Source organism: Zootoca vivipara, chromosome 12, assembly GCF_965207765.1.
Source record: "Zootoca vivipara chromosome 12, rZooViv2.hap1.1, whole genome shotgun sequence".
Classification (NCBI taxonomy): domain Eukaryota; kingdom Metazoa; phylum Chordata; class Lepidosauria; order Squamata; family Lacertidae; genus Zootoca; species Zootoca vivipara.
In genome coordinates this window covers 53,031,888-53,043,177 of record NC_142595.1, presented here as the reverse complement: position 1 = coordinate 53,043,177, position 11,290 = coordinate 53,031,888, and the positions used below count along the sequence as shown (strand labels likewise).

At 53.2% G+C, this 11,290-nt stretch overlaps 3 protein-coding genes across 3 annotated transcripts in view; all 3 read left to right on the top strand.

The window, feature by feature from the left end:
- Positions 1 to 104: 104 nt before the first annotated feature.
- On the top strand, positions 105 to 10,188 carry MBLAC1 (metallo-beta-lactamase domain containing 1). Its single transcript, XM_088656033.1, has 6 exons — positions 105 to 260; positions 792 to 1,902; positions 4,666 to 4,731; positions 7,833 to 7,996; positions 8,698 to 8,887; positions 9,917 to 10,188. The coding sequence occupies exon 2, from the start codon at positions 906 to 908 to the stop codon at positions 1,683 to 1,685; it is 780 nt and encodes a 259-aa protein (XP_088512159.1). The 5' UTR covers positions 105 to 260; positions 792 to 905; the 3' UTR covers positions 1,686 to 1,902; positions 4,666 to 4,731; positions 7,833 to 7,996; positions 8,698 to 8,887; positions 9,917 to 10,188.
- On the top strand, positions 3,720 to 10,188 carry LOC148684151 (transmembrane 4 L6 family member 5-like). Its single transcript, XM_088656032.1, has 5 exons — positions 3,720 to 3,934; positions 4,666 to 4,731; positions 7,833 to 7,996; positions 8,698 to 8,887; positions 9,917 to 10,188. The coding sequence occupies exons 1-5, from the start codon at positions 3,752 to 3,754 to the stop codon at positions 9,929 to 9,931; spliced, it is 618 nt and encodes a 205-aa protein (XP_088512158.1). The 5' UTR covers positions 3,720 to 3,751; the 3' UTR covers positions 9,932 to 10,188.
- Positions 10,189 to 10,387: 199 nt separating this feature from the next.
- LOC118095408 (transmembrane protein 272-like) overlaps positions 10,388 to 11,290 on the top strand; it is a 7,075-nt gene continuing 6,172 nt past the window's right edge. The window contains exon 1 of the mRNA XM_088655981.1: positions 10,388 to 10,515. The gene's annotated coding sequence lies outside the window, so the exon portion shown is untranslated. The remainder of the gene's footprint in view (positions 10,516 to 11,290) is intronic.

Below are 11,290 nucleotides of genomic sequence, written 5' to 3'. Positions count from 1 at the left end.
TCACTCCTCCTCCTCCCAGAATCGGCGGAGGAAGACGCTGAGGCGAGAACACAGAGGAAGAGCTGCTAGAGCGGCACCTGCGCGCGTGCGCATACTTCCGGTCTGGGGGCGGTGTGTGCAGCGGACGTGACGTCACGGGGTGGGAAATAGAAAAAAAACCTACAGGTTTATTTACTTCTGTCACTGCTTGCAATTTAATGATTGCTTTTATTCTTTTTTTATAGCAGTTCTCGTTTTTGTATGTAAAGGTGGTTTTACAGGTATGAATAAATTATTTATTTCTTCAATTTGCCTGCCTCTCTCGAGGGTGGTTTACGGTATAAAAGGGGGGGGGGATGCAGAGAGACAGACCCACGCAGGTCAGCCCAAGGCCTGGGCCTTTATGAGATGCAAGGAAGGCACCAGGGGAGCCTCCCTGGGGAAGGAAGCAGCCCACAGATGGGGAGCCACCACAGAGAAGGCCCCGTTTTCATGTTGCTGGGGAGGGAGGTGAAGGTTACAGCTGCCTTCTCCCCACCCCTGATTCTCGGCATGTGGCTCTCAGGGCACCTTTCCTGCCCCCAAAAGTCAAGGGAGCAAAGGGCCATTGCAGTGGCATCTCTTACTACCCCAGCCTACCTTCTATTCCTCTGTGTGAGCCTTTTCCTGGCAAAGGGCAGCCTCAGAAATCTCTGCCAGGTTGGCAAGCAGAGCCAAAGATGCCCCAGCCAAGGATCCCTGTGCCACAGGCAGTTGGCCTAGATGAACTTTTGGGGGACCCTTTTAACTCTTCCTTATCCTGTTCCGTAAAGGTCTTCAAGATCTGCTTTGCCAGGACCTGCCGGGAGTTTTGCCCTCAAGCCGTCCCTCCGCCACCTCCACCAGGCAGAAAGAAAGGACCCTTTCACCTCCAGATCTCCCTTTCCATGGCGCACCGCTCACCCGCCTCCCCCTCTTCGAAGCCACGGACAGCCCCCTTCCCTGCACGGCTCATCCCTGGCTCCCCCTACTCGGTGCTGGTCCTCCAGGAGGGCTTTTCGGAGGAGCTTTGCGATGGCAGCACCCGAGCGGACGGGACCGTCTCCCTGGTCTTGGGTCCCCACCTCACCCTGGTGGACACAGGGGGTCCCTGGGGCCGTGAGCGGCTGCTGGCGGGGCTGGCCGAGCAGGGCGTGTCCCCTCGAGACATCTGCCACGTGGTCTGCACCCACGGCCACTCTGACCACGTGGGCAACCTCAACCTCTTCCCCGAGGCCCTGCTGGTCGTGGGCACGGACGTCAGCCGGCCTGATGGACGTTACCTCCCCACGGATCTGCGCCGGGGGCTCCCCTACCCACTCCACGTGGGGCACCTGGATGTGCTGCCCACCCCGGGCCACACGGGGAACGACGTCAGCCTGCTGGTCCACGGCACTTCACTGGGGGACGTCCTGGTGGCCGGAGACCTTTTTGAGCACGAGGGAGACGACGGAGAGTGGGAGCTGCTTAGCGAGGACCCTGCGCGGCAGGCAGAGAGCAGGGCCCGTGCCTTGGGCATGGCGGATGTCATTGTGCCAGGGCATGGGGGGCCCTTCCAAGTCTTCAGGGAAGGAGTTGGGTCTCGAGGGGAGGGTCTGGGTGGACTCCACGGCCCCAGCCAAGAGCTGCGGAGCTCTGCGCCCCCAAACACAAATGGTGACCAAGAGGATGAAGGATTTGGAAACTAAGCCTTGTGAGGAGCGGTTGAGGGAGGTGGGGGTGCTTAGCCTGGAAAAGAGGAGACCAAGAGGAGATCGGAGAGGCAACTTCAAATATCTCAAGGGCTGCCCCATGGAAGATGGTACCAGCTTCTTTTCTGCCGCTCCAGAGGGGAGGGCCCAAGCCAATGGCTTCAAGCTCCAAGAAAGGAGATTCCGACTCAACATCAGGAAGAATTTTCTGACGGTGAGAACAGTTTGACAGTGGAAACTTGGGAGGGGGTGGACTTTCTCCTTCCTTGGGGGTGTTAAACAGAGCTTGAATGGCCATCTGCCATGGATGCTTTAGTTGAGATTCCTGCGTGAGGTTTCTAGAAGACCCTAGGAGTCCCTTCCAACACTACAATTCCACGAAATAAATATTTTCAAGTACAGGTACCTGAATTCCAATTAATTCTGGGCTTTGAACCCTTGTCCTAATTGCGCCCAGAAACACCTTGACAGTGGCCACAGAAGACCCTCTGTTTAGTGACCCTGGTGGACTTTTTTTTTTTTACACTCCCCTGCCAGATGCACCTTGGCTAGCTTGCTCGAGCCTCTTCTGGCTCTTGTTCCTTTGCTTCCTGTCTTTATCCCCTTAGCGGTCTTGAGGTGATGGGCAGGACGCAGGAGCCCTGTGTTGCAGGGGCTTGTACTAGATGTGGGGACGTTTATATAATTCAGCAGAGTTTAAACGATCCCCTGTTTGAGTTTATGCAGCGGCAAGCGGGTTGCTAACTCGTTGGGAGTCCTGTCAATAATTATACCTTCCAGGTTGATAATAATCCCTTTCTGTCCCTCTTAAAGAAAACACACATGAATCTGAATCCTATTCACATAAACTACTTTACTATCAGATTCATTCAGGTTTACAGAGTTGTTCCTGAAGGCAGGCTTAGGTTACGTGACAGATAAACTATATACTAGATAGTAGTGAGTCACGAGAAGACTCCTTGCAGCAACCGACAAAACTGCCTGCCACATAGAGTTAGTCCTCTCAGAATGTTGGACTTGACTGACAGCTTAATATCCCACACTAGACAGCCCTCGGAGGTTTCCCCAACTCTGCAATGATCCATGCATTGGTTACTTCAAGGCTGGGCTACTGCAATGCACTCACTGTGGGGCTTCCCTTACTCTTGATCTGGAAGCTGCCACTGGTGCAGGATGCTGCAGCACGATTGCTGACGGGAGGGAGGCCTTGTCAGTGTGCAACACCTGTGCCGGAAATCTGAACTGGCTGCCGATTTGCTACTGCGCCAAGTTCAAGGCATTACTATTAGTACACAAAGCCCTTAAAAACTTGGGACCAGTTTTCCTGCAAGATTGAGGGCTTCGGTTGGGGGGAGTTGGCACAATACCCCTTCCACATTTGTAAGAAGTGGGTCGTTTACACTCTGGAACTCCCTGCCTGTTGATACGAATGTTATCAAGCAGGAACCATCCCTGTTCTCTTCCTGGCGCCCACTAAAAACTTCCTTGTTTAGACAACCCGTCCCAGATGCTTAGAAAGTTTCCAGTCTTTTAACTTTGGGTATGTTAAAGTCTTGGAAACGTTTCTTGGTCATTTTATCTTTTTGTAAAACTGCTGTGAGAGGGTCTTTCTCTCTTTACAGTCATGTGGGGTGTAGATTTTATGAGAGAAATGCCGTTTTATCATTCTATGACCTCGGGAGGGGCTGCCTCTCTTTCCTTGGGAGCTTTTAAGCAGAGGTCAGGCGGCCATCGCATCAGGTGCGACTCCTGCACTTGCAGGGGGTTGGGCTGGATGACCCCTGGGAGCCCCTTCCACCTCTACGCTTCTCTGACTCATCCTTTGGAACCCCTTGCCCCCGGCGGCGCTATCTGCTCACCCCACTTGCTTGATGGCATCCGAGGGGACAAAGGTGGCATTTACGAGCCGAATGTGCTGGGAAAGTCCAAAGGCTTTTCTCCCCGTTCTGGTGCCCACTTCCTCCTCCTCCTCCGCACCTGAGTCTGCCGGGTGCCACCCCTCCTGCCCCCTCTGGGCGTATAAGGCTGCCTCTTGCCCCACAGAGCCCCATTTCGGCGTTGCCATGTGCACGGGGGCCTGTTCCCGCGTGCTGGGGGCCGCCCTCTGGCCTTTCGCTCTCCTCTGCATTGTGTGCAACATCATTCTTGCCTTCCCAGACTGGAAGACCCAGTATGTCCACCACTGGGGAGAGTACCTGACCCCCGAAATCCTCTACCTGGGCGGGCTCATCGGAGGGGGTATCATGGTAAGCATCAGCGGCAAGAGGGAGCCGCTATTAGCCGTAATAGGAATCCTGTACGGTCTTTGCAACAGAAGGAAGAATCTGGCAGAGGAGACTTTTGGGGGGGTCTGTGTAGAAACCCGGCTCTTTCTCTCCTCCCCGCCCCCTCTTCAACTCTCTCTGGGACAGGATGAACAGCCCTTAAGGGAAGGATCCTGGGCAGTTTCGCCTCCTGAGGTGTTTTCATTTTCCTTGCAAGATGCCTTGAGAGCTTTTTGAGAATCGTGGCCTGTGGGACCCAAGGGTAATCCAGTCCAGCCCCCGGCAAGGCAGGGATCGTGGCTACCGCATCTCGGTGGAGAATTGCCTTTAGTGGGTTTTGCGACCACCTCATGACTCTGTGTGTGTGTGTGCGTGTGCGCGCAGTAAGTGGAATGAAGCTGGAAAACCGTTCTTATTAATCAGCTGCACACACACCAACCCTGAAAAGCGGGCCACTTGCCATACAGATTAAGAATTCCCCCTGCGGTGGGTGGGTGGGTGGGGAATAGGAGAGAGGGCATGTCCTGTCTCCTGCAGAAGTGGGATCTGAATGCCAGGCTGGCTGCCAACAGCTGGGCTGTGGGTTTGGAATGGGGGGCAGGATGCTATGGGAAAACAGGAGTCCCGGGGAGGGGGGGTTATTTGTGTGTTTCGGGGACGACGACACATTTTCATCATGTTTCTTGAGCTGACGAGTCTTCTTTCCTCCCCAGGTGATGGTTCCAGCCGTCCACATCCAGGCCACCGGGCGCAAAGGCTGCTGTGGGAACCGCTGTGGGGTGAGATGTGGGGCAGAAACTTCTGCTTTTCTGGCAGCCTAACCTCTCCCCACTCCCTTGTTCGTTTGCACATGCCAGCGTGGAGCAGGGGCGGGAGCGGACAAAGTGCCACAAATTCCCAGGAGATACAGGAGAGAGATGTTTTGTTGCAGCTGGGGCAGAGGACAGCGTCCGGTTTTGCTGCCGCAGAGGCACCATGGCGCTTTTTTTCTTTTCTTTTTTCCCTATCCCAATTATTTTTATTAATTTCCAAATTATTACAACTCTAACCAATTTAATTTAATCTAATTTCTTTAAAATCAGGTTTCCCTCTCTGGTTCCAAGCATATGATCATCAACATTTCCTCGCATAGCCGCATTGTTTCTTATTTAGAGTCTAGTAGACGTCCTTCACTTGCCGTTAAACCATTCTTCCAGCTGGCCGCTTTTTCCACCTTACAATCCGTGCCTCCATTGCATCTTAAAAATAAGTAATCCGTTTCATGTCTGTACTCCTTTGTGTACCTTGTTGGGAGAGTTCATGACTATCTTCCATTGTCCAGTTCTTTGCAGTGTTTATTGGGATGGTACAAGGTCACATTGCGTTCCTTCCGCTGTTTACGGACAAGCAGACGAGCTGCAGCCATAAATAACTCACAGAGTGCATTTCCAGTCTCCGCCATTAAAATTCCGCTCTGGAGTTCTTCCTCGGCACACAGTTAGAAACAAGATTTTTTTCCTCAAATTCAGCCTCTCTGCCAGATCTGTTCAGCAGCAGTTTATTCTGTTTTCCCTACATTGCTCCATCCACACTCCTAGCCCAGTCCAGGAATAATTTTAAATAAAGTCCATTCAGCCTCGGTTGGGGGGGGGGAAGGGCATAGTAAAGACTTGTTAAGTTCCTTGTTGAGCATGAATCAAAAGCCTCCCCACTTTTCCCAAAGTAACAAACAGAATAGCACAACAGCGGCTGCACATGTCTCTTTCATTTTGCAGGGGAGGACAAGGAGAAAAGAGACAATTTGAAAACCATAAGAAAGCACAAAGCACCTTGTCACGGTCCTCCCCTTCCTTTCCTGGCTGTTGTAAGGATTCTCAAGCTTCAGGGGGGGGGGGAGATTCAGATACCTTCAAAGGGCCAAGCTCAGTCCTTTCGGCAGCTGACTGATTGCAGCCCCTTAGCATAAAGGTGAAACTCGGGAAATTAGAATATCGTCGATAAGTGCATTTATTTCAGTAACGCAACTTCAAAGGTGAAACCAATATATGAGATAGATGCAAGCCATGCAAAGCAAAATATGTCAAGCCTTGATTTGTTGTCATTGTAATTATTTTTCGTTAGGCGGGTCAATTATAAGTGGAATGTAATTAATGAAATGTAATAGCGATGTTTATTTTTGTATTATTGTAACTATTGGTTTTATTACTGTGGAATTTCCAAAAGAAAGCATTTGTAAAAATTAAAAGAAAAATAAAAAATAAAAAGTTGCATTACTGAAATAAGAAGAAGTGAGCGTGCACACGAAAGCTCATACCTATGACAAACTTAGTTGGTCTCTAAGGTGCTACTGGAAGGAATTTTGTTTATTTGTTTGTTTGTTTGTTTGTTTGTTTCGACTACTGAAATAAAGGCACTTTTTGACGATATTCTAATTTTCCGAGTTTCACCTGTATGTCGGTCCAGGAGCGCCTCTTGATTTATGCCAATTGTCCGAATTATGGAGGAACAAGTCACAAACCATGGCGGAGACGGAGGCTCGTCCATGGCAGGGACACCCAGGTCACACCGGCTCTGCCTTTCGAGTTAGCAGACACGGGCTTGAGCGCCACAACAGGGTGCAGGGAGCTCCCCAGAACCTACTGGGGAACATCGCCAGGAGTTTTGCCTCATAAATCCTGGCTTTCCCCTGCCTAAACCTTTTCTTTGTCCATGGAGGGCAGCGGGGAGCAGCCACGATTGACTCATGACGTGACGGGAAACCTCACCATGCCCTTTCTACTTTCTGCGAAGAGAAGTGACCGCCGGTCATTTATTTTCTTTTCATTACTCTGGACTTGGCTACCCGTCTCGAGGCACCAAGATCTCCTGCAAGGGATTCCCACATGGCGGGGTTGACGTCGCCGGTCTCCATGTCACGTTTGCAGACAGCTTTGTAGTGCAGAGTTGGTCTGCCAAGGGGCTTGGTACCGGAAACCAGCTCCCCATAGAGCTTATCCTTGGGGGATCCTGCCCTCTTCCATAGACATGGCCAAGCCAGCGTAGACGTCGCTGAGACAGGAGTGCGAACATGCTGGGAATGTGGGCTTGGAAGAGCACATCTCTGTTTGAGACCCTGTCCTGCCATGTGATTCCCAACATGTTGTTGTTGTTGTTGTTTAGTCGTTTAGTCGTGTCCGACTCTTCGTGACCCCATGGACCAGAGCACGCCAGGCACTCCTGTCTTGCACTGCCTCCCGCAGTTTGGGCAAACTCATGTTCGTAGCTTCGAGAACACTGTCCAACCATCTCGTCCTCTGTCGTCCCCTTCTCCTTGTGCCCTCCATCTTTCCCAACATCAGGGTCTTTTCCAGGGAGTCTTCTCTTCTCATGAGGTGGCCAAAGTATTGGAGCCTCAGCTTCAGGATCTGTCCTTCCAGTGAGCACTCAGGGCTGATTTCCTTCAGAATGGATAGGTTTGATCTCCTTGCAGTCCATGGGACTCTCAAGAGTCTCCTCTAGCACCATAATTCAAAAGCATCAATTCTTCGGCGATCAGCCTTCTTTATGGTCCAGCTCTCACTTCCATACATCACTACTGGGAAAACCATAGCTTTAACTATACGGACCTTTGTCGGCAAGGTGATGTCTCTGCTTTTTAAGATGCTGTCTAGGTTTGTCATTGCTTTTCTCCCAAGAAGCAGGCGTCTTTTAATTTCGTGACTGCTGTCACCATCTGCAGTGATCATGGAGCCCAAGAAAGTAAAATCTCTCACTGCCTCCATTTCTTCCCCTTCTATTTGCCAGGAGGTGATATATATATTTTCAGGGGGAATTTGTGTTCCACCCAGAACCAAGTCCCAGTTCCAGGGCTCTTCCTTCCCTGGGGCTGGCCACTAACCCCCGACCCACATTTCCTCCCCAGATGTTCCTTTCGATCATCTTCGCAGCTGTGGGGGCCTTGGGAGCCGTTTACGCCGTCGCCACCTCCTCTCTGGGCCTCGTTCACGGGCCCCTGTGCCAGTACCAACTGACCAACGGGACGCTGGGGTGGGGCCGCCCCTTTGAGAGCAGCGTGGAGGACTTCAGGTGAGTGAGGGGTCTGGAGGGTGTTGTGCATGGGAAGCTTTTCAGAGCAGGCCTTGCGAGGCACGGCGGTGTTTGTGATTTATTTTAAAGGAGACATTACTCAGTCCGGACTTCTCAAGTGGCAATGAGTTCCAGGGGCTGCGCTAACCAGGCTCCCTTTGAAGGAAAGAGCTCTGGAGGCACAAAGCTTTTTTGTTGGTATTTGATTTATGTACAAATGTATAGAAATGGAGCATCGCGGGAGGCAAAGAGAGGGCGGCCCTTCAAGGCAGCAGACTCTGCCATGGCCCTGCTTGTTTTCTCTCATCCTAAGTCTGGGTCAGGCCAGTGCGCCCCCCCCCCCAGGTCCTGCATCCTGTTTGTTCTCGCAGGTGCCCCTTCTGGGAGATCCGCAAGCAGGATTCGGAGACAAGAGCAACTCTCCCCTCCTGCGGTTTCCAGAATTATAACCCCATTGGGGCTAGCAGCCCTCGATAGCCCTCTCCTCCCCCCTGGATCTCTCTCACCCCCTTTGGAAGCCATCCAGTTTGGGGGCCCTCACTTCCTCTCATTCAGGGGTGGAATAGGGGTCCAGGGCTCAATGCCCCCCTCTTTGTTTATGTGGGTCCCAGGTTTGTGAGCCAGACGTGTGTGTTGGTGTGATGAAGACAGTTGTGAGCATGAGGAAGCCACCCGTCTCTCTCTGCCCCGTTCTCTTCCAGCGAGAAGAACTACCTCTTTGATACGAGCTTGTGGGACGTCTGCCTGGACCCCCCCGGCGTCACCCGCTTCAACGTCATCCTCTTCTCCCTCATCCTGGCCTCTGGCTTGGTGGAGTTTTGCCTCTGCGTCCTGCAGGTCCTCAACGGGCTTTTCGGCTGCGTCTGCGGAACCTGCAACGAGGAAGAAAAGGTGGGTCTGCTGCTGCCCCCCCCAAAGGCAGCCACCTCCCTAGCTCAACCCGGGGGGGGAGCCCAGTCGGAAGCAGCCCTGCAAAGGAAGCCCCACTGAGCTCCTGGAACCACAGAACTGTCAAGCTGGAGGGGAACCCAAAGGTCCTCTAGCCCAACCCCCCTTTATGGAGGGGGGGTGAGTTATTGGTCTGTATTTGTTCTTCTTTCTGGTATTTTGTGCTTCTTTAGCTTGTGTCTTTATGTTGTCAACCGCCCTGAGATCTACGGGTGAAGGGTGATATGCAAAGTTAGTTAATTAATATCCAGGTAATAATAAAATAAAATACCGTACTTTTCTGCATATAAGACTAGGTTTTTTTAATTAAAAAATTATCTTCAAAATTGTGGGTCATCTTATACATGGTGACAATCTCCCCCCATTTCTCTATTTGGAGTCCCCAAAAATAGGGGGCGTCTTATACACAGAAAAATACAGTATATATCATTATTATTATTATTTACTCAGTGGCATTGCGGCTCTTGGTGAGCAGAGGCCTTGCAGGAAGGTGGATGGGGGGAGACGCACAAGCACCTCCTGCAGCCCCCTTTCTCTGGAGGAGGAGGCAGCAATGGGGCATGTCTGGGGGGGGGGACTCGCTCTTTCCTGGGGGGCTTCCTGAGTGCCCTCCTTGCTTCCAACTCCTGCTGCCGTCCTAACCAAGAAGCAAACATGTCCCAGCGGCGAGATGGAGAGCTTAAAATGAGGGCGGGGGTAGAGTCCGTGATTCCTGTCTTTCAGCAGGGTTGGTCTAGATGACCCTTGGGTCCCTGCCATCTCTGCAGTTCTAAGACCCGTAGCTGTGCCTTGACCCCCCCATTGGCCAGCTAGAGTGGGGTGCCCCTGTGGTCCTTCGAAGGGACAGCCAGCCCCCACCCCTCTGGGCCTGTGCCGCTGAGCTGGACTGGGCCCAGTCTGCCCTCCTCCCCACAAGAGCCCTTCCTCCACCCCACATTCACGCTCTGCCTTGTTTTTGTCTTTCCCTTCTAGGAAACCTACCACTGATCCCTCGCTGGCTTCCTGCTCGTGCGGCTCCCCCACCGACCTCCCCCTCTACGATCCCGTGATATATCTATATATTTTTAGCTGAGATTCCTGCATTGCAGGGGGTTGGGCTGGATGACCCCCGGAGGTGCCAACATGATGATTTTTGTGATTCTTTAGGTGCATTTCCTGCCTAGAAGCGAGAGGAGCACCTTTGCCCTCTGTCTCTATCTCTGCCTTCCGAATCAGAGCAGCTACAATAAACCGTTCCCCCCGCCTCTGAGTCCGTTCTTCTCCCTTGCGTCACCTGCTTCTTTCCAGCTTCTTCGAGATAGAGCCCAAGCAAAGGTGGATGATAAGAGGGCTGGGCTGGGCCCAGGAAGAGGTCATGGGTCGTCCTCTCCGTCACCAGGGTCCCCTGCCCCACCCAACGCCCCCCCCCCCAGCCAGGCCTTGGTTTCTCCCCCTCCCCCCCCCCCGGGCAAGGCAGGAAGTGGGGAATCAGCTGTTTCTCTGCATGTGGCAGATGAAGGGTGAGGTTTCCCCACACAAAATCGGGGTCCCTGGGCTGCGAGGTCCTTCGTGCACAGCTTCCCCGGACTCAGGTAAAAAAAGAGAGAGAGAGAGAGGCAGACCCCTTCCCTCGGCCCTGGGGGGCCACACTAACACTGCAGTGTGGGCTTGGGGGGCACACTTTTGGGTCTCCTGAGGGGGGTCTAGGCTGGCTGGGCAGGGCCAGGAGGGAAGGAAGGGGGTGTGGGAGGCCCCCTATTTCAGAAAAGGGGGGCTAGGGGGATCCCCCTTTGGTGAAAACCCAGCCGCCTCACCCTGACCCCAGAGAAGGGCCCTGGGGCCACGTCTCCCAGCTCAACCCCCCCCCCCAAGATTTCCTGCCCCCGTCCTCTCCCTCCTAGTTTGCACTAGGGCAGGAAAAGAGAGGATTTCCTGAGTCCCACCGCAGAGCTTGGGCACTGAGTTCAGGGTGCAAGGAGGGCCCAGGGAGGGGGTCCTGGGGGGGGTAGGGGGGGCTAAATGGCAGGCTTCAGCCACAACCAAGGAAGGGGTAATTGCGGCGGGAGTTCCTCTGAGCATGCCAAGAGTATCATTCCGTTGCAGCCTGATTCTGGACCGGGGTGAGGACTTGCGAAATGTGGAGGGGAGCCACATTTTGGGTGGGTGGAGGGAGGGAAGAAGCAGCCGCCTTTAAGCCCCTGACGGCAGAAAGTGGGAAGAAGATGGTTGGGAGCAAGCAAGAGACCCAGAACGCAGGAAGGAGTTGCTGGGGCCCCTGAGCGCACGCAGAGTGCCTTTCCCCTCACCACTGAGCCATCGCACCCAGCCCCCGTTTGTGAGGGACTGGGGAAGCGCCCCCTCGCAATG

Bases quoted from the DNA above. Each gene is read 5' to 3' on its own strand.
- LOC148684151 (XM_088656032.1), top strand. From the start codon at position 3,752: ATGTGCACGGGGGCCTGTTCCCGCGTGCTGGGGGCCGCCCTCTGGCCT. The intron at 3,935-4,665 runs GTAAGCATCAGC...TTTCCTCCCCAG, and splicing joins TCATCGGAGGGGGTATCATG to GTGATGGTTCCAGCCGTCCA. The intron at 7,997-8,697 runs GTGAGTGAGGGG...GTTCTCTTCCAG, and splicing joins AGCAGCGTGGAGGACTTCAG to CGAGAAGAACTACCTCTTTG.
- MBLAC1 (XM_088656033.1), top strand. From the start codon at position 906: ATGGCGCACCGCTCACCCGCCTCCCCCTCTTCGAAGCCACGGACAGCC.